We start from the raw sequence: 20,718 nt of genomic DNA, 5'->3' as shown, positions 1-20,718 counted from the left end.
GCAGCAGCTGCAAAGTGGAGTGGGGAGACAATGGAGTTTTCCTCCTTATGGGGAATTTAGAAACAGGTGGATCCTGGAGGTGCTTTAGAAAAGGGCAACATTCTTCCCAGGTGAAAAAGCTACATTTGAGGAAAATCTAATATATATCTACATTTAGGATTTAAATATATTTGCATATTATTTTGTTTCTAAATAAGGAACAAAAATGTACTGAAACATAATTCCAGGGACTGGGAATGTGTCCCATTTTTTTTTGTAGATGAGTATGGGTCATGACATGACTTGGGTTTTAATTTTGGGTCCTTAAAACTCAAATAGCTTCTTTACAATTGTCTGTGTGTACACAGGAAAAATATGGGGAACATTAATGGGGAACACACTAGGAAAAATACACATGAATGCAAATTTCTGCCAGAAAGTCTTGGGAATGTAGCAGTTGTTTCTCCTTACAAATGCTTTCAACCTTTCAAGACCCACTGTTTTCATAAACCAATGTGAGCAACTGTGTGGTCAGAAACAGAGACTCACAAACACAAAGATTTTTCTCCCATGTGCCTGCCGCTGCAACTTGACAACATGCTCAATAAGATTTTGTTTAAACATCAGGTCCTAGTGCTAACAAATTCAGAAGTGAGAAAAAATTCTACATTAATATTGCCAGAGTGTCTTTCATTCATTCTATTTTACTTTATTGTTACAATTTAAACAAGTTCAGAAATTTGGGGTGTTTCTGGCTACTTGAGTAAAACACACTGCAAACCCAAGGGGAAAAGGGGAAGGAATACCTGATTTTTGAGCTGCTCTGCCCATTCGCACAGGGTCCTTTCCATCTCACATGCTGATCACGGAAACACTGTCAGCGTCTGCCCCGGGAGGGTCCTGACCCCGGAGCGCGTCAGAGCTGCGTCCCTCAGCCTGTTCGACAGGCAAGTGACTTGAACACAGACTTGAGGTTTAGACGTATCTCACATTCCCTAGAATCCAGGCTTAAATTTTGTAAAAAAAACTTTCCAAATAGGAGAAGAAATGAAAATATAGATACCAGAACTAAAAACAGCATGTGAGACAACAAACAATATTTCCAGGCCTAACCAAATTGCAACCTTTTCATTATAGCTTGAGGTATTTTTAAATATTTGTAGACGCTAAATAGCATTCACAGTTTCCAAAGCTGCTTTTTACTGAAACAGATCCAAGTTCTCATACTATTTGATTTCCACACATGTTTTCATGTTCCAGAGTCTCTGCCCTCAGACCCACGGAAATATCAGACAGCGATTCAGTGGCAGAAAATGGTTCTTACAGTAATAATGGTTCTATTTCCCATTATTGTGCTATTCTTAGGGTATGATTAAAAAAATAAGAAATTTGCAATTCATATAAAAGGAAAACTTGCTTAAACTTCTGAAAGCAAGCCCAGTTTGGTGGAGGTATGTAAGGCATTAAATAACAGAGTCAGATTCTTTTTTTAAGATTCCAGATGAACTCGACAGCAGAGAGTTCTGGTTCTCCAGCATTTTCTCCGTCTTTTCCCCTCCAGTGGTTCTACCGATCTCTCTCTGCTTCTTACTGTGGATCCACGGGACAAAACAAAGGACAGCTCCTCCAATCAGGGGGGGTATCCCAGCGAGGTAGAATGACACCTCATAGGAGCCCAGCTTGTCCCGAAGTAACCCTGGGAAGGAAAAAAACTGTCACCGAGAGAGAACAAGTGTGGCCCTCAGGGGTCTCAGCTCAGTCCCACCGATGGCCTGCCTCGTCCCCACCTAATAACTTCATCTCAGCAGAACCAGGTGAAATGTCTCATATTACTAAACATTTTTTAGGAAATGTGTCTGAAATATAAACCTTTTCCGATATGAGGAAGGAACAGATCTCATATCTTTAATCTTCTCACACACTACAAGATCTTACATGGAAAAAATATTTGCCACCAAGCTTTGGCGTGCTCAAAGCCCGGCGGAGGTCGCCCGGGCCGGTGTGCCCCACGGTGTCAGAGAAGCTGCCACTGAGCTGCACACGCTCATGCCCACCTCAGAGTGTCGGCATTTCAAACCTTCCTCGGGTCTGTGTATGAAATATCATGAAACTATTTAAAATTACCATTTAAAACCATGAAAAATTCGTAAGTCTAAGCCAGGGAGAAAAGGGTGATTAAATACATCTTTGAAAGATAACGCAGGTTTGTCCTCACAAGAGGAAAATATGAGAACCTGTGTGGGGCACTCTGATAGATCCTTGAACTCTGCTTCTGAGAACTGTTATTCAGAGTACTCCTTATGTTTAATTCTAGCCCGATCCAAATTTTAATTAGTTATCTCAGTGTTTTTAAATGTATTTGACTCGCACTTTACAACCTCAGTTATGGGAAACGTCCAGGGAGCAGGGCGCACTAACCACCCGACCCCGCCGACCCCGCCGACCCCGCCGACCCCGCCGAGGGTCTGTCCGGTGGGGCACCCGCGCACTTAAAAAGGGTGCACACATGCACTCCGGGTGGAAACACAAAACCCTAAAAGACACAATCTGTCTAAGTGTGCGACTTTCCCATCTTCTGAATGAGAGTATTTCCTGCATCACTGAGCCTTTCATACTCGCAAACACTAACTAGTTTGTCTGGCTGTAACACTGTGAGCCCCCAGGAGCTCCTGGGGTCGCCAGCTGCCGTACCGCTCTGCCTGCTTTGGAAGTTGCCTGCTACCTCCTTCATTCTGGGCCTGTTAGCAGTTACTTGTAGTCGCAAACACCATTCCTACCAAAGTGCTTCTTGTCGTCTACTGTGGACTTGGAAACCCTAAAAAGCTCGGCTTGTCAGGTGTAAAAATAGTGTGACTAGTGGGGAGGGGGGGCAGGGGCGGGGCTGGAGGGTCTCCTGCAGAGACTGTGCCCGGGGAACTTGAGTTCTGTTTGGTCTGCGCAGTGGTGACGCCTCTTGCTGGATTCCCGGCTGGCTCCCAGCTGGCAGAGCTGCTAGGTATGTGTGCTTCTGTACGGGAGGACGGGCTGAGCTGGACTGTAACTGAGCCCTCACGTGACGACACAGATGACAGTACGCACATTGAAATTGTACAGATCTTCCTATCATCCTAAGTCACACTGGCACCCAAGTGACACTGGACACGAGACATCTCTGTACTGCCACTCAGAAGATTTCTGAAGGTGAATTTCACGTAACATAAAATTAACCATTTCGGTGGCATTTATTACATTCACAACGTCGTGCGACCACCACCTCTGTCTAGTTCCAAATGTGTCCACCTCACCAGAAAGAAGCTCCACTCCCGTCACAGAGTTACTCCGTAGCCCCCCTTCCCTCCCACCCCCTGCAACCACAGGTCTACTCTCCGCCTCCACGGACTCACCTGTTCTGGATATTTCACATAAATGGAATCACGCACTATGTGACACGTTGTATTTGGCTCTTTGTGGTACACAAAAACAAAAAACCAGTAACTAATAAGTTACATATTTTACATACAAGTGAGACTTAGGACCTGTAGTAATACTGCTATGAATTAATGTAACTACTGGAGGAGAATCACATTTACCTGCAATGGGTGGGCCCACAGTCATGGGCACAGACATGAATCCGAGCAGAAATCCAATCGCTTGAGAGACGTCCCGGGCGCCGACCAACTCGAAGGCAATGGGGGCCATGATGGAAATGAAGCACCCGTCGAAGATGCCCATGATGAGGCAGACAGCGATGAGGGCCCCGAAGATGTTACACAGGGGAATCATCATGGACATGAGGCCGATGAAGAGGAAGGAGAGAACCTAGGGCAGACGCCGCAGTGTCAACTCTGCATTCGGGAGAAGCGAATCTTGCGATTCCTGGGCGACGCGTTTACAACTTCAAGGCAGTTACGGTCAAGGCAGTTAGGGGTCTGTCGCCTCCCGGCCCCGCTCCCCTGGACTGTATACAGGTGACAACGCCCGAAGTCACCCCCTCTGAGCTCCCTGAGCACTTTCCCAGTATTTCCATTACGGAGGCGACTTCCACCGCTTCATCTCATGACACCCGTGAACTAAGTACCAAAATCCTGCGGCATGCCAAATGTATTTGTTGCCAACCTGACCAAAAAAACAGGTATAATTTTGATGCACAGCGGACACCTATTATTGTGTGGGCTGTTGTCATTTTTTTTAATTTGATAAGCTAAGAGAAAACAGGTCCGTGCCCCTGAAATATCTGAATAGTCAGATATTTCGTGTTTTAAAAATCCCTGAGGGACATCAGTTTTTTGGTGAGTTCCGAGAAATCATTTACTTCAGTGTTCAAAATGTATTACTATGTATTTTGGGAATATTTCTTAAAACTTTACCTGACTGCAAATTCTCCTGTTCTCAATTCATACTATATTAATTTATAGTCTTTTTCAATTATTTAACAATTATTAGCTATTTAAATTTGTTAAATTTTAATAACAATTGTCAAATTAAAGTTGTTTGTTGTTATTTCAAAGTACACTTTCTTGGTTTTTCTTTAAGCTCTGCCTTCACAGAAATTCACACGTTTACTCTGGCATCTCTCTAACTAGCTGTTTCTTCCACCCCTGCAGCTCCAGCAGGGAGGAGTGATGCTCCTTCCCAGCAGGTGTCACCATCCAAAACGCAGCTCAGTTGGGGGCCCACAGGCCGGGCTGTGGAGGACAGACCTGTTCCTCGTGTGCAGGGATATTTGAGCCACAAGGAGCACAGGCCAAGATTTCACAAACTGTTCGTAATTACAGAAGGTTCGTAACTTCCTCATCACTCTTCCCAGATAAATATTGATCCATACATCAAATACTGATTTGTAGATTCTGGGCTCCAGAATTTGAAAGATGAATAAATTTAGTATTACATGCAGTGTTTTAGCTCTTGTTTTGTTTTGTTTGGTCTGTTTTCCTCGAAAACAGCAGCTCTGGTTAGATTTAAATAAGGGTTCAAAGGTCTCTAATTTTCTTCTGGGTTTTGGCACTGGCATTTACTAAGGCACTGACAGTTGAGATGTCTTTCTTGCTTTTGTTTTCTTAAAACCACCCAAGGAAATATATCCTGTCATAATACTATAGGCTCTAGAAGAATAACCCCCTGCTTGATTTAGGTTATGTACTTAAGTAATTTTTTTTGTTTGCTATTACCATTCTCATTTCTACTACAAAGAGCATTCTTGGAGAACTGTCCGTTTAACTTTTGCTCAGGAACCCAAGTACAGTTCAAGAGGAAAAATGAGCTGCACCTGAATAAGCAGAAGGCGTTTGCAGAGGCAGACTCGAAAGTGGCCGGAGGTAGGGTCTAGTGTTCCTCCAGTGAACTGGTGCGATATCAAGTTTCCAGACTTTTACAGCCCCCGGGGAGGAACCCGGGCAGAAACCAGTGGGCTGCAGAGCTCTGTCGGTCCAGCACAAACTGAAGGGAAGGGTTCGGGCCACAGCCGAGTGGCTGGTTTCATCTAAAGCACAAGAGGCCACAGCCCTTTCGAAGTGCTTCACAGGGAGTCTGTCCAACTTCCTCCACAGCACGAGCACCACCGTCTCTGCCTGAGGGAGGAGGTGGCCCCCGAGCCACAGCCCAGCCGAGAAGAGGGGCCTCACGCAGGATGGGGAGTTGCTAAGAATTTGGATAATATTTTGGAAATAGGTAAAGCATATATGCTTATCCCAAGATATCTTCAGGGAAATGTCAAGTAGAACAAAAAACAGGGCAACACAAATCAGTTCATCCTGTCTCAGCCAGGGGAGGAGGTTTCACAAGAAGATGGATATGAAGGTGATTAATTTTTCTAAATTACAAAAAAATTCTAAATTACAGAAGTAACCCATGAATACATTTTTTAAAAAATTCACATCTTAGAACAATAATATACAATATGAAAGTCTTCCTTCAAGATCCTCTCATGCTCACCCACCCCCACTGTCCTCAGCAGGAACAACCCCTCAGTGTGGTCTGCACCCTCCCAGACCTTCCCTACGCACACCCACGGGCCGTCCGGGCCTGTCTGCTTCCCACGGAGGGACGCCAGGTCCACGCTTCACTGTGCCCACGCCACAGAAAGGTGACACTGCGGGACAGTGATCCAAACCCAAGTTTCCCATTCTGTCACCACAGAGCTATAACTTCCAGACCTTTGCAACACTCGCACACTTCTGAAACAGTTACACATTACAGACTCAAAGACATAGTAATTTACTGCCCGCTGGAAGGACAGGCCTGTGAAGCGAAGGAAGAAGGTAAGAAAATAACAGAACACAGCCTGTCTTCTTCCCAAAAAAGTACACATGAGAACATACTCTGGGAACCTTTGCAAAGATTTTCTTTAACCATTATTATTCTATGTGATGCAGTTTGGTTATCTCTTCATTCAGGATATAAAATTGTTAGGCTGAAAATACCCGAAACCCAGGACCTTGATAGACTTCCGAATTCGAAACTCTAAGCAAAAGTGTGAGATACGTTCCTGAACTCTGTTACCTGTGACCAGTTCAGGATCACCGAGGTCTCCTTTCTCGAGACCTGTCCCAGATCAGGATCTGCCTCGGTATTTAATAGAATATTAACGCATAATAGAAGCAAGGATGAATCAATCATCCACTTTGGGCCAGCACTTCACAGAAGACGTCACCGTGAATCCTCGCCACAGGCCTCGAACAGCTCTGGAGACAAATTAATGGCAGGACTGGCGTGGACTCCGGTCTCACCCCAGAGCCTGTGCTTTTCTGCTCTGCAGCCTCGCACACCCAAGATGACTCTGACCAGGAATTAGGCCCGTGGGAGGCTGTGAAGTGTGTTCTGTGCCCAGATGCACTCAGAAGTGGCTTCAAGGGACAAGTTGGGGAGAGAACTGTCCGAGTCCCATGAGGCTGGGAGGCTGGGATGTAGCAATCAAAAGTGGGGAGCGGGTATGAGAGAACACCAACGAAAGGAAGGAAAGAGAGGTAAGCAGCAGGGGCATTCCAACCCTTAAAGGCTGGGCCAAAGGGTAGGCAGCCAGGGAGGCAGAGAGGAGAGAAAGAGGGATGAGCAAACAGGCCGAGCTGGAACTGGCCGCAGCCCAGCCAAGAATCCACACCACATTGACTGTGGGAAGCCGGGCCGGGGAACCGGGGGTGACGGAGGGACAGAGCAGGGGGTGGTATACAGGGCAGGCCCCGTGTGGGCTGGGCTTGTGCGGGCTGGCCCCGGGGCCACTGTGTTCACAAGACAGACCCAGCAGTGGCTCCCAGCAGCCACGGGACACACTGAAGTCCTCGGAAAGATGGACTTACCTTACCTTCTCAGGTAAGACCTGAAAGCAGACCTAAAAGGTTGTGACTAACCTTTCATCCAAAATGAGATTACTGACTTTTAACTCACTGCTGTGTCACCGCAGAGCAAACATGGGACAAATTAGAAAAGTATTTTCTTCTGTAAATTACATGTAATATGTATTAAATTGTGCCCCAAAAATGTAGTAAACAACCTGACTGCCCTACGAGTAAAGGTAAATTTTTCACAAGTTGGAGTAAAACACTGATGTGTAAAACATACTGCAACTTCATGCGCCACGGCACCTTAGTGTGGACCTCCGTCACCTCTCTCCCGGACCACCCCACGGATCTCCTCACTGGTCTTCCTCCCCTCTTGCACCCTTGCTTCCCTCCCAGGAACCCATCCGCCACACACAGAGCAACCACAGTGACTCTAAGATGTAAAATCAGGCCCCACTACTTTCCAGCAAAGACCCACTACACTTCAAGTGAAATCTCTTCTTGGTTCTGAAAGCTCCGTATCATCTGGGCCCTCCTGGCTTTCCAACCTGTTCGCATGCCACTCTGTCTTCTCGAGTTTCCAAACAGGCCCAGCCTTTTCCCGCTTCCAGTCTTGCTCCAGCCACTCAGGGACCATATCTGTCTTGTTTAAATTATGCTACCAAGGTCTAGGTGGCTGTGGAATATTTTACTTATTTTTAGAGAGAGGAGAAGGGAGGAGAAAGAGAGGGAGAGAAACATCATTGTGTGGTTGCCTCTCGTGCCCCCCTTGCTGGGGACCTGGCCCACAACCCAGGCATGAGCCCTGACTGGGAATCAAACCTGCAACCCTTTGGTTCACAGGCCGGTGCTCAATCCACTGAGCCACACCAGCCAGGGCATGTTTTGCTTTTCTGAAAATGAAATAATTTGGGTTCTTTATTGTTCTTATGCTGCCTTCCCCATGGCTTTTGCTCTTCAAAACAAAAATATGTCAGACCGGGGACCCCACAGGTGGTGCAACTTCCCTTGGTATGGCTGCTGAGCCTGAGAAGCACCACTCTTCGTTGTGGGTGGGAAGTTGCCGCCTGGGCTGTGTCCAGAACATTTTTGAATGAATGAAAAGCTGAAAGTTTGTAATGCAACAAATGTCCATTAGAGGGCTCCCTTGACACTTGAGAACAAGACCAAATGTCTGCTAAATGTTTGACGTGGATATCCACAATTAGGTATTAATATAACGGGGAATGATCACAGTGAAACCAGAAAGGCTGGCATTCATGTTGCCTGTCACTACCAGAACCAGTAAGCAGAGAGAAGGATCAAATCTTTATGGGCGCTTTATTCAGAAGAACTGTGACCTGAGAAGACGGGAGGTTATGAACCCTCAAAAACTGTCTTAACATCTCATCTCAAGCTGACCTTTTTATAAGGAGAAGAAAGGGTAGGTAAAGGGTTTGGGAAGAAGGTTCACTGGAAAAGAGTTGCAGCCTGGCAGCATTTTCCTAGTACTTTATCTGTTGATCAACATTTCTTTGCGCTGTGGATGTTCCCTTCCTGGAACACAGCGGCTCGGACTGCAGACTGTCTCCGAGGCCTGCAGACTCCCCGGGGCACAAAGGCTGCGTTGCTGGTTGGCCTCCTGGAGTCACGTGGTCATGCGTTCCGATTCCTGAAATAACAGCTTTCTACGAGCATCAGGCACCAAAGCCTATCAACTGAGGCTAAAATCTTTAACTCCTCAGTCCCCCCATCAACAGTACAGTAAACACTTTAAGAAGCAGAACTCCCCCACCCGTCCTCTGGCAGTGTGACCAGGCTGCTTCCTGTGGCTGTCCGCCTGGACCCGCTCACACAGACACACGCACAGCGAGGCAGCCTCTCCGCTCCTCCTGGGCGTTCACCTCTGTCAGCGGAAACCACAGGACCTCCCCCAAAGGGCCAGGCTGAGGGGTAAAGGAGGTAATGCATGTGGGAACGCTTAATGTATGGTGGCTGTTGCTACTTCAGATCCACTAGTGGAAGTTCTTTTGTGTGTGTCACGTGCTGCTGAGTGGGCTCTGGCTCCTGGGACCTGTGAATGACAGCTGTCCCGAATGTCCCGTCCCCAGCAGCCCTGCTCGGCGCCTGTAGTAGCCTCACGCCCACGGTTCTCAGAGCCTGAGTCCATCTCACACTTGGTCTTCCCCTCATCCCAAAGCCTTCGATTTATCCCTGCATCACTGTGGCCAACAGGAGGTGCCCCAAGTGGGACGGCTTCAGTTTTGCCATTTCTGCCTCCAGCGAAGTTTCAGGCTTCATTCGCTCTGAGACCCACCTGCTTGCCTTTCTGGCGGCCCACAGTACCCACGGAGCTCTCCCCCGACACCACATTTCACAGGAACCCATTCTTTCTGATCACCTTTCTTCACTGGCCAGCTTTCCCCTCTGTACACAGTAAGTCATGTTATCTGTTCCCCTTTCCAATCACTTTCCTGTGCCCAAATCTCACCTCTCCTCAAGGCCCTGCTCCAATACCGCCTCTCCTCTACACAGTGAGCAGACATGTTCAGTGCTGAACCCCCGTCCCCTCTCGGCTCTCCTCTGCCTCACTTCCACCACAGCCAAGCTTCTGGGCAGAGTTGTCTACATTTCCATTTATTCAGCTGATCACGGTCAGACTTTTGCACCTGCCAATCCACTGAAACTTCTGTTGCTAAATCCAACGAAAACCTTTTAGTCTTTACCACGCCTGCCCTCTCACCAGCTACGGATGCTGCTGACCGCTCCCACCCCTGTGCCCTGCTTTCCCTCCCCATCCGGCCTCTCCCTTCACACCCCTGGTCCTCCGTTCACCCCGTACAGTCCGTGGATACCCAAGTCCCACAGGACTCTCTCAGGAGCTCCACACTCAACTTGGCTTTTCCACAAGCACTGCAAACTTAATGCGGCAAAAATGAATTCATCGTTTTACTCCAATTTACTGAATTACCCAACCTGATAAAACAGCAAAACCATCCACTCTGTTATCCAAGCCACAAATCTCAGACCCAGCTTAGATGGATCCATTGACCCCTCATTCCCTGTACCCCTGTTTTACTCCCTATTTGATTCCCATATCTCTGCCTTGGTCCGTCCTGCCTAGATACTTCAAAAGTCTCCAACTTGTCCCTCTGCCTCTGCTTTTTTTTTTTTAAATAACAGCCTTACTGAAATATAAATTCATATACCATAAAATTCACCCATTTAAAGTGGACAGTTCAAAGGGTTTTACATTAACAAGGTTGTACAACCATCAATACTATCTAATTTTAGAATACATCACCCCCAAAAGAAACCCCATACCCAGTAGCAGTTACTCCCCATTCCCTCCTCCCCAGTCCCTGGAAACCACTAATCTACTTTTTGTCTCTATGGAGCCCCCTGTGCTGGACACTTCATGAAACAGAATCATTCAGTATGTGGCCTTTTGTGATTTTCTCAACTCTTACCCCCTCCTCCACTTCATCCCACCCTTCATAGTTGCTGGATTAAACTTTATAAACTACAATTCATGTCATGTCATTCCCTTGCTTAAGATCCTTTCATGGGTCCTGGCAGATTTCAGGATAGAGTTCATTCTCTTTTGTGCTCATAAAGGCCCTTCCCAACCTGGCTGCCTCCCAACCCCCCAGACAGTCAACCTACTTGCTGTTCTCTCTTTATTTCATTTGGACATTCAGTTTCCGTCACACCTGCACTTCTTTGCCCACATGGTTTCCTCTGCATGGAACACCCTTCTCTGTCTACTACTCATGGCTTAACACTCTGCCAGCCCAGGATGGCTGTTCAGACCCTCACTAGTGATGCAGATGCTTGGCAGCTATGTCACTATGGCACCCACCCCCCAGCATACCCACTACTCCACTGTGCTGTAACACTGTTTTCTGTTTCCCCATGAGACCATTAGCTACTAATCCAGGCCACAGACCATGTTTCATCTGCAGGCATGGAATCACTTAAATACTTGTCCAATGAGGTCCATCTGATCTTAGAATTAGCATTTGTTTAGTGTGTACTCCACAATACCCAGGAGGCAAATTGCAAAAAAGAAGCTCAAAGGACAAACACACCCTGCTCCTGAACTTCGCAAGACATTGCAAAGGGCACATGACTGTAAGGACTATGCCAAAGACACTCTTCTTAGAAAAAAGGCTACAGGCAAAAAACATTTTGGTTCCACAGTTGTGGAAGTGCAGTTCCACAACTAAACAAAGAAGGCTGTTTGTGAGCACCAATTTTTCATGCTGAAAACCCAAAACTCTGAACTGATTTTGCCTTTGAAAAACGGCTTGTAGAAATTAGGACTCCTTATTTTTACAGAAGAATTTAAGCAAATGAAAACAAGTAAATAAACAAGCCAGTAGGAGACAGAATAATTTGCTGGGGGAGAGGTCTAAAGAAAGTACCTGTAGATACACCTTCTTCGCGCCAGGCACGTAGTCTGCAATCCTGCCGAAGAACAGCCGTCCAACCCCTGACGTGATGCCAAGGCACATGAGAAGCACCTCTTTGTTGTCTTCATCTTGGAACCTTTCATTCACATATTTCATCTGTGGGCCGGAGAGAGGGAAGCCACACTAAATGTGGTAGGAGACCTTGACGAGTGTGGAGGCACTGTACAAACGCCTACAATGTGACCGTCCTGCCCTTCCTTCCCCAATTCGAGTATTTATAAAATGTGCTCTTTGAGAGCATATGAGAACATAAGTTAATATGCTTTAGTGTACATTAAATAAGAATTTTTGAGGCCTTTTTCAATGTTTAGTACAGGGTTACCAACATATACTTTGAAAGTTAACAGTGACCCATTCAGTGATAAGAAGAGAACAGCCCTTCGAACCCTGCTCTATCAAGGTCATCCAGGGACCAGCACATTATCTCTTCCGTGCAAGGCAGTTTTTTAAGGGTCAGTTCAGGAGTGTCATCTCTTCTAGGGGGGCCTGAACCAAACTGACACCTCTGAACTAAGCTGTACTGGAGCTTAAAGCTCTCTACCTATGAATTTGCCTATTTGTGGGATGTGAGAGCAGATAAAGGTAGAGTCAGTTTAACACAGTGGTTAAAAGAAAAGCCTCTAGAGAGGCTGCTTTGGGTTCAATCCTGGTTCCATTCCTGATTAGCCTTGTGACCCTGGGCAAGTTCTTAACCTCTAGGGCCTCAGTTTCATGGCCGGGAAGCAGAGATAGCACCAGTGCTTCTAGAAGGTAGTTGTGATGATTAAATACCTGCATAAAGAACTTAGAAGAGTACCTGACACACAGTTAATAATGATCAAATATTAATTTTAGCCTATTTAAAACGGAACTTTCTTTTAATTTAGTGTCTGCTCAGAACAATGGCTGTAAACCAACAGCCTGAGAGTGTTTGCCAAGGCGCAGTGACCAGGCAGCTGGTGTGCGGTGACACCACACACAGCTCAGCACCCACCATCCAACGTGAGCTTTGCTCCCACAGCCCAAGTCTCTCAGTTTGCCACAGCTTTCCTAGCACTTCCACTTATTTTTTAATATTTTATTTATTTATTTTTAGAGAGAGGAGAAAGGAGGGAGAAAGAGAGGGAGAGAAACATCAATGTGTGGTTGCCTCTCGCACGCCCCCAACTGGGGACCTGGCCTGCAACTCAGGCACGTGACCTGACTGGGAATTGAACCTGCAACCCTTTGGTTTGCAGGCCAGCGCTCAATTCACTGAGCTACACCAGCCAGGGCAGCACTTCTGTTTTCTTAGTGATCACCTATCTGGGCTCACAACAAGGAGAAAACGCATGTCTGTAACTATTACTGAGATGTTATAATAATCATAAACAGCTGTTTCAAACGATCAGATTCACTGTCCCCCTACAGCAAATATGGGCCTGACTTCTGGAAGCCTGCAAAGCAGATTTCCCAGCAAGTTCAAAGGGCCAGATGGGTTTCATGTAGCACTAGTAGCCTTCTGGGTGACAGCTCCTTAACAGACTTCCTTTTCGTACTTTTAAGCCCACTTAGGCATGCCAACAGCATCACATCTGTCTTTTCCCTTTCAAAACCATAGCTGTCCTCCTTAACTTCTGCACTTCCCCACTGGCCCAGATAATCCTCCTAAATATGTCTTTAATCTCAGCAATCTCTTAGCAGATGCCCACTGCCCATATTTATACTCCTTAGTCTGGCATTAAACTGTCTGTCACCAATCTATCTTTGTACCTTTACTACTTACTGATCCTTGATTCAGAAGTAGAAAACTCAAGCGTCTACAGGAGCCAGGCAAAGTGAGCATAAAAGAGCACAACAGACTGCTGGGGCGGGGGGGGGGGGGGGGGGGGGCATACAGTTCAGCTGATCAGTACCACACAGGACCACCCATGTTGCCCAGCCACCTTTTATTTTAAAATGAAGTCAGAAACCTGGATTTTTGTATGGAAATGTTGGCACCTAACTTGAATTTAGAACAAAACGTAATCCAACCCAACCCCCCAGTGCCACACCCCCGCCCCAGCCAAACACAACAGCCTGCAAACCGCATTAGGCCAGCTTTGAGCTCAGCCCTAATCTCATCTGGCCCAGCAGGATGGGTATATTCAGTGTCTGAAACATTCTCACCTCTCTCTCTACGTTTCTGCTGCCTCTTCTACCTCTGTGACATTCTAAATTCTGCTTAAACCCCACCTTTTCTATGAAAATCCCACCTGCTCTTGATTACCTTGGCCTTACACCCTCTTCTTGTTACCGCCTAAAGCTTTCATTGGCACCTTAAGTACTTTGTTCCTACACAGCCTTCACAGCCTCTAACTCTACACATACTCTTGAACAAACTCCTGCACGACAAACTGGACATACCTACCTGCCTGTGAAAAGGCACCTCAAAGTCAACATGCCCCATGCTGAACTCATCTCTCCTCACAACCTGCCCCTCCTCCCTGTCAGTTAACACTGCCAGTATTGGTCCACCTACCCTAGGCAGAAACCTGATAGCCATCCTAGATTACTCCCTCCTTTTCTTCAAATCCAACAGCCACTGCCAAATTCTGATGATTTCACCTCCTAAATCTGTCAGACACACTCCCTTTGGTCCACGTTCCCTAGTGTTTTAGTTCAGGTTCTCATCACTCCTCACCTGGACCACTACAACAGCCTTCCAACGATGCTTCTTGCATGAGCCCGAACTCCTAACTCTCTAACCTATATTCCCCAAGGACACCAGATTAAGTCCAATATTAAAAATAACACTTCTTTGCCTAAGATCCTTTTATGGCTCCCATAGCCTTCAGAGTAAAGCTCAAAGTCTTGGTTTGACAGATGAAACCTTCCTGCTTTGTTACTGCAGTCTCATCTTAGCAGCCTCCTTATATTCACCATGTTAACACTGTGTTATCCAATATGACGTGGGCTACTGGGCACTTAAAATGTGGCTAGTCAAATTGAGATGTACTGTTAGTGCAAAACACACAGCAAATACAGAAAATTAGTGGGGGAAAAAACAGCACACAAAATATCTCATTAATAATTTAAAAATATTGATTCCATGTAGAAATAGTATTTTGGCTATATTGGTTAAATAAAATATATTATGAAACTAACTTCACTTTGTTTTTTTACTTTTAAAAATATGGCTACTAAAATTTTTTAAATTCCACATGTGTCTTGCATTATATTTCCATTGAATAGTGCTAGTCTAAGAAATCCACTTGTGCCTGCAAAGATAAGACAGCTGTCAATAAAGGTAACCACAAACTGGTTTACTCCTCCAGGCCCTTATCACTTCCCATAAGTAAGATTACAAAAAGCAGAAAAATGCCCTGGCCCAGTGGCTCAATGGTTGGAGCATCATCCTGTATATCAAAAATGTTGCAGGTTTGATTCCCAGTCAGGGCACATACCTAGGTTGAGGGTTCGATCCCCAGTCAGGGTACATACGGGAGGGAACCAATTGATGTTCTCTTTTCATATCGATGTTTCTCTTTCTCTTTCTCTCTAAAATCAATAAACATTCTCAAGGTGAGGATTTTTAAAAAAGTAGAAGAGATGGATTCCATCTCAATTCTGAAGAAAATTAATAACCTGATCTAAAGCAAGCAGGACATAATTAAGAATATGTATCGGCTTTATTTGAAACTTGAATCCAGACTCTACTGTACTAATCCACTTCAGGAGGCACTCAAAGAATCTATTACAACTTTTAAAGAAACATTTAGTATATTAAAAAAAAAGACTAAATTTTCCCTAGCTGGTGTGGCTCAGTGGATTGAGTGCTGGCCTGCAAACCAAAAGTCCTTGGTTCAATTCCCAGTCAGGGTACATACCTGGGTTGTGGGCCAGGTCCCCAGTAGGAGGTGTGCAAGAGGCAACCACACATTGGTATTTCCCTCACTTTCTCCCTCTCTTCCTCTCTCTCTAAATATAAATAAATATATTTTTTAAAAGATTAAATTTCCCAGTCATTCCTTTGATGAAACCAAGAATACCTGCCTGGCAAATTGCTATTACTCTTTATTAGTGGCTTATTTCCCCTGCTCTACTTTATAATCCTTAAAAGAAATAATAAACCAAAATGTTTTGAGTCTTTTGAAAGAAGGTAAATTTGGTAAATTCAAATTTAAGGGGAAACTTAGTTCTTCAGATATAAAGGACATTCTTTCATAGAATTTTGCTATTGTTTAAATAAAGCAAGAACTTCAGCTTCTAATACCCCGTCCCCACCCTCAGCCAAAATCTGCAAAAGTCTCTTCGGTCCTTAAGTCAGGGAATCTGGGGTTTAGAGAAGAGGATCTGAGGATTCTGGCTCTCTGGGTCCTAGAGGTCCCTCCTCACTGAGGGAGCAGGACTTAGGAGATGTGGTGTGTTCTGCTTGTAGCTGGGTCTCCCGTAACTGCTGCTCTTTAGTTTAGCAGAGAGCATGAAGACTGGGCAAAATTGATGCTTCTGATAATGGGATGCAAGGGTAGGGACATGAAAATATTGAACAGATGTTTCCACATATAACCTAACTTATTTAAACCAATACAATGCTTTACTAGAGGCCACTATCTACATAGAAGAAAACATCTTTTGGTAGAGCAGCCATTCAAGTCAACTTTATCTGATTGTGTAAGTGCTTTTAGGGCAGGAATTAGTCCTTTATTCATGTTATCAAACACCTGTTTACTCCAGGGCTGTGTACCCCTCAGGGACTATTGAAGCCTTGCTGACTGAGAGCTTGGACACTGCCTGCTCATTCAAGCAGCCACTTCCCTAACCACCGAGGCCATCTTTGGATTGTGTGAAACCCTATTTATTGTTTCATTATCCAAAGATAAACAAGAAATCATAACCCCAAATATCTGCTCATTCTACAGCCACGGTGAAAGAAGGAAAAACAAAAAAACATAGATGAAAGATCTAAATATAAGATCTGACACAATAAATTACATAGAAGAAAATACAGGTAATAAACTTATGGACCTTGGTCTTAGAGATTTTATATTTGACCCCAAGAGCAAGGGAAGGCAAAAATAAACTAATGGGACTACATCAAACTGATAAACTTCTGCACAGCAAAAGAAACCACAATAAAACAAAAAGGCAACAACCAAATGGAAGAAGATACTTGCAAACAACAGCTCTGACAAGGGATTAATATGCAAAATATACACAGAACTCATGCAACTCAACACCAAACAAACAAACAATTCAATTAAAAAATAGAACAGACACCTCTCCCAAGAAGACAGACAAGTGGCCAACAGATATATGCAAAGATGTTCAAGTTCACTAGCTATTAGGGAAGTGCAAATCAAAACCTCACACCTGTTAGAATGGTTATTACCAACAAGACAAGTAGCAAGTGTTGGAGAGGTAGTGAAGAAAAAGGAACCCTCATCACTGCCGGTGGCATTGTAAGTTGGTACAGCCACTATGGAAAACAGTGTAAAGATTCCTCAAAAAATTAAGAAAAGAGTTACCGTATGACCCAGAAGTATCTCTTCTGGGTATCTACCCCCCAAAATTGAAAATATTTATTCACAAAGATGCACTCCCACCCTCGCTGGGTAGCTCAGTTTGTTGGGAGTATCATCTCCATATGCCAAGGCTGCAGGTTTGACTCCCAGTCAAGTCAACCAGTGAACGCATAAATTCATGGAACAGCAGGTCTACGTTTCTCTCTCTCTCTTTCCCTCCCTCCCTCCCACTAAAAATCAATAAAATAAAATTTAAAAGATAAATGAACCCCTGTGTTCACTGCAGCATTATTCACGGTGGCCACGACAAAGAAACAACCAAAATGTCCTTCAAGAGCTGATGAAATAAAGAAGACAGGCAACATATGTACAGTAGAATACTACTCAGCCATAAGAAAAGATGAAGTGCTGCCATTTGTGACTTCATGAACAGACCTTGAGAATATTACACTAAGCAAATTATCAGAAAAAGCTAAGAACCATACGATTTCATTCATATGTGAGATATAAAACTGAAACTCATAGACACAGATGACAGTATGGTGGTCATCAGAGGGAAGAGGAGTGAGGAATAGTATAGGGTTAAGGGACCAAACATATGGTGACGGAAAAGATCTGACTTTGGATGGTGGGCATACAGATCCTGTTATGACAGAAATGTGCACCTGAAAGCTATTTGATCTTATTACATCCACTCTTATTATGATCCAGTGTCAGCCCAATACATTTAATGTGTTTTAAAAATAGCTGGAATTTATTAATTAAAAAATTGTGTTATTTATTCTTACCTGTTGAAACTTTAGTCACCTTCAAAATACTCTCCATTTGATGTAATACACCTATGGAGATATTTTTTTCCAAGAAGTGCTCAAAACAGTTTTTGAACTCATTGATTTTGATGCTTCTGCTGTTTTTTATTTCACCTCTTCCATGTCTGCAAATGTCCTCTGAGGTCCTTTTTCATCCAGGGGAAACAACAAAAAAGTCACCTGGGGCAAGATCAGGTGAATAGGAAGGGTGGGGCATGGAGGTCATGCAGGTTTGGGTCAAAAACTGCTGATCGCTCAGCATGGTGTGGGCAGGTGTGCTCGTAAACCACCCATCATGAAATGGGCAAACGCGCTGAAAGAGTCTTCAAAAAAAATTCACTGAAGCAGAACGCAGCCTCTCACAACACCAGCTGGTGCACTGACACAGATGGGTCCTCAGAACACTCACCTAGTGAGGGAAGCCTGTACCACAAGGGGCCCACCCTCCAGAGGATAATTCTGGTTTTTTAGAGTGTCCCCTAATAATCTTATTGAGCACTGTCACCACAATAAATTTAATTTGAAAATTAAATTTTAAAAAAACCACACACACACAAACAGTTCAGAGTTTCTCCTTCCTCCCAACTATCACCACTTCAAGTAAATGGTGAGACAGTCATCTATGGATGACCAGCTAATTTAATTAAGGGAGAGGTTACTCATCCCTCAATAGAGACCTGAAGTAGGTCCCTTTTTGAGAGGTGAGGGGCAGCAGCCTAAGGAAGCGAAAGCCATCATCTCACTAAGTTAACCTCGGCCGAGACTTCTCCCCTCCCCAACCCTCCCCTACAGGGGAGACATCAGAGTGTTCTTCCCCTGAGAATCCAGGCTGAGTCCTCTGGCTCTCAGAGTCAACAATGAAGGAAATTAAATAGGTGGACATAGTATAAAACCAGCTCCAATAGAATGACCAACAGAAGGGAAACTCCAAACACCTACTCTACAGAAGCCCTTGAAACCCAGTGGTGGCACACACCTACCGGACGGCCGCCGGTCAGAAAGGTCCGATGACCCCCTGCAGCAGTGTTTCCTCAGGTCATGTTACTGGGTCATGCCGTGACAGTCAATAGCCTCAACTGCCCTTCCCCCACATCTTTAAGTGGATGGGTGGTTTTTGCCTGATGTCCTGTATACAATGTTTATGTAATTATTACATTAAAAATAGGATACAAACTTTGGTGCACACAAGTTAAATTACAGGCATACTTTGAGGTATTGCGGATTTGGTTCCAGATCACTGCAATAAAGCAAGCATCCCAGTAAAGCGAGCAAGTAGAAATCTTTGCTGGTGGAGGATCTCACCTTCAATTTGTAAAAGAACCCAGCAACTACAGAGCACAATAAAACAGGCATCACAATAAAGCAATGTATGCCTGCATGTCTTTGGGTAATAGCAGTTAAAGGAGGAGGGGTCCCACAGGAGACTCGAAACAAAGACAGCTTTATTTCTGACGGTGGACTGGAGTACCAAATGCTCACAAAGGCAGTGCTTTAGGGAGGCTAAGAAAGGAGGGCAAAGCCAGACCCAGTGGAGCACTTGCAGGCTATGGAACTATTGGGACTACATACAACCTTTGCAGCACTATGGGGAAAACAATCAACTGTGTTTATCATCCACTCTTATGGCCGTTACCATGCCCTTTGGGCAATAAACAAATCCCAGGCATGCAGTCATCTGCCTTATCTGTGCTGATTTCAATTCCCTGGTCTCTGCCCTTTCTCTTCAGAAAGTTACCAAACTCAGAAGAGGGGCAGACAACAGGAAGGCATGTGTACTCACTTGGTCTCTAGGAGAATAAATGCTTGGCTGGAGCAAGGGACCTGCATCTTTTACCTTTACGTGGTGCACCCAAAAACAGGGCAATAAATGCTACACAGTTTTTTGGTGGTTTTGGAATGCAGAATGATTTCTGCGGCTTCCTATTTTCCAACAGGTATACCGAGTTCAAAGCACTTTCACTCTCTTGCTATTCACTCTGCAGATTAGCAGCTTCAGCCTGTTGCCTCTCATGTGCTTGCAGTTTACGGTAATTTCCAAGACTACTGTATTACCCATTCAACGTTTAAAAATGACTTTTCACAACTCTAAAAGAGCATTCTGCTTAAATAAGGTTTTTTAAAAAGTAGACTCAAAGCAAAGAGCCTGGTTCCTTTAACAAATTAGATGTACATTTGAAAGAAAATAGAAAGCCTGCTAGTTTGGTTAATGGGTAATCTCAGAATCTGCTGCAAATCAAAACTTTACACTACACTTTGACTTCAAAGTCTGATGAACAAACCTTCTGATTGGAATGAGGGTTTGTTTCTTTTTTAAACAACTGTGTTTTTTCCTCTCTGTTTGCTAAGAAAAGGGACTGAATTAAAACAAGTAGGGTGTTCCCTTAGAATCGTCCGTGAGCACTGCACACCAGTAATCTCAGTAAGGTCATTAAAGCTGGAACAAAACTAACTCCACAGATGTGGGGACACAACACTAAGCCCTTTACATCATGGAACGTTGAAATACGACTTAATGGCCATTAAGATAGGTAGTGATTAGGTCAGCCTTAAAATGTCATTTTATCTTATTAAATCCGATCGACTGTGCTTTGAGAATAAACAGCTCTAAGATATGCTTGAAGTGCAAAGACAAAATTTCTTTGCCTGCCAACATGTTTAAGGACCACCACCTGCAGGCACCCCAATGTCTATTATTAGCATTTCTGTGAAGACTAAACTCACAGTACAGGGACCCACTGCCTCCTCAGCTGCTGAAAGGACA

General features: G+C 44.7%; 1 protein-coding gene across 2 annotated transcripts in view; it reads right to left on the bottom strand.

Annotated features, from left to right (window-relative positions):
• Positions 1–663: 663 nt before the first annotated feature.
• Positions 664–20,718, bottom strand: part of SLC16A10 (solute carrier family 16 member 10) — a 102,986-nt gene continuing 82,931 nt past the window's right edge. The window contains exons 4-6 of one of the 2 annotated variants that reach the window (XM_028509692.2): positions 11,639–11,782; positions 3,549–3,777; positions 664–1,675 (exon numbers count right to left, since the gene is read on the bottom strand). In XM_028509692.2, coding sequence (XP_028365493.1) covers positions 1,443–1,675; positions 3,549–3,777; positions 11,639–11,782 — 606 coding nt within the window. In that variant the 3' untranslated portion in view covers positions 664–1,442. The remainder of the gene's footprint in view (positions 1,676–3,548; positions 3,778–11,638; positions 11,783–20,718) is intronic. The other variant, XM_036024571.1, reaches the window with a different exon arrangement.

This window comes from Phyllostomus discolor, chromosome 4 (assembly GCF_004126475.2).
Source record: "Phyllostomus discolor isolate MPI-MPIP mPhyDis1 chromosome 4, mPhyDis1.pri.v3, whole genome shotgun sequence".
Taxonomy (NCBI): Eukaryota; Metazoa; Chordata; class Mammalia; order Chiroptera; family Phyllostomidae; genus Phyllostomus; species Phyllostomus discolor.
This window is presented reverse-complemented; position numbering and strand designations above follow the sequence as displayed.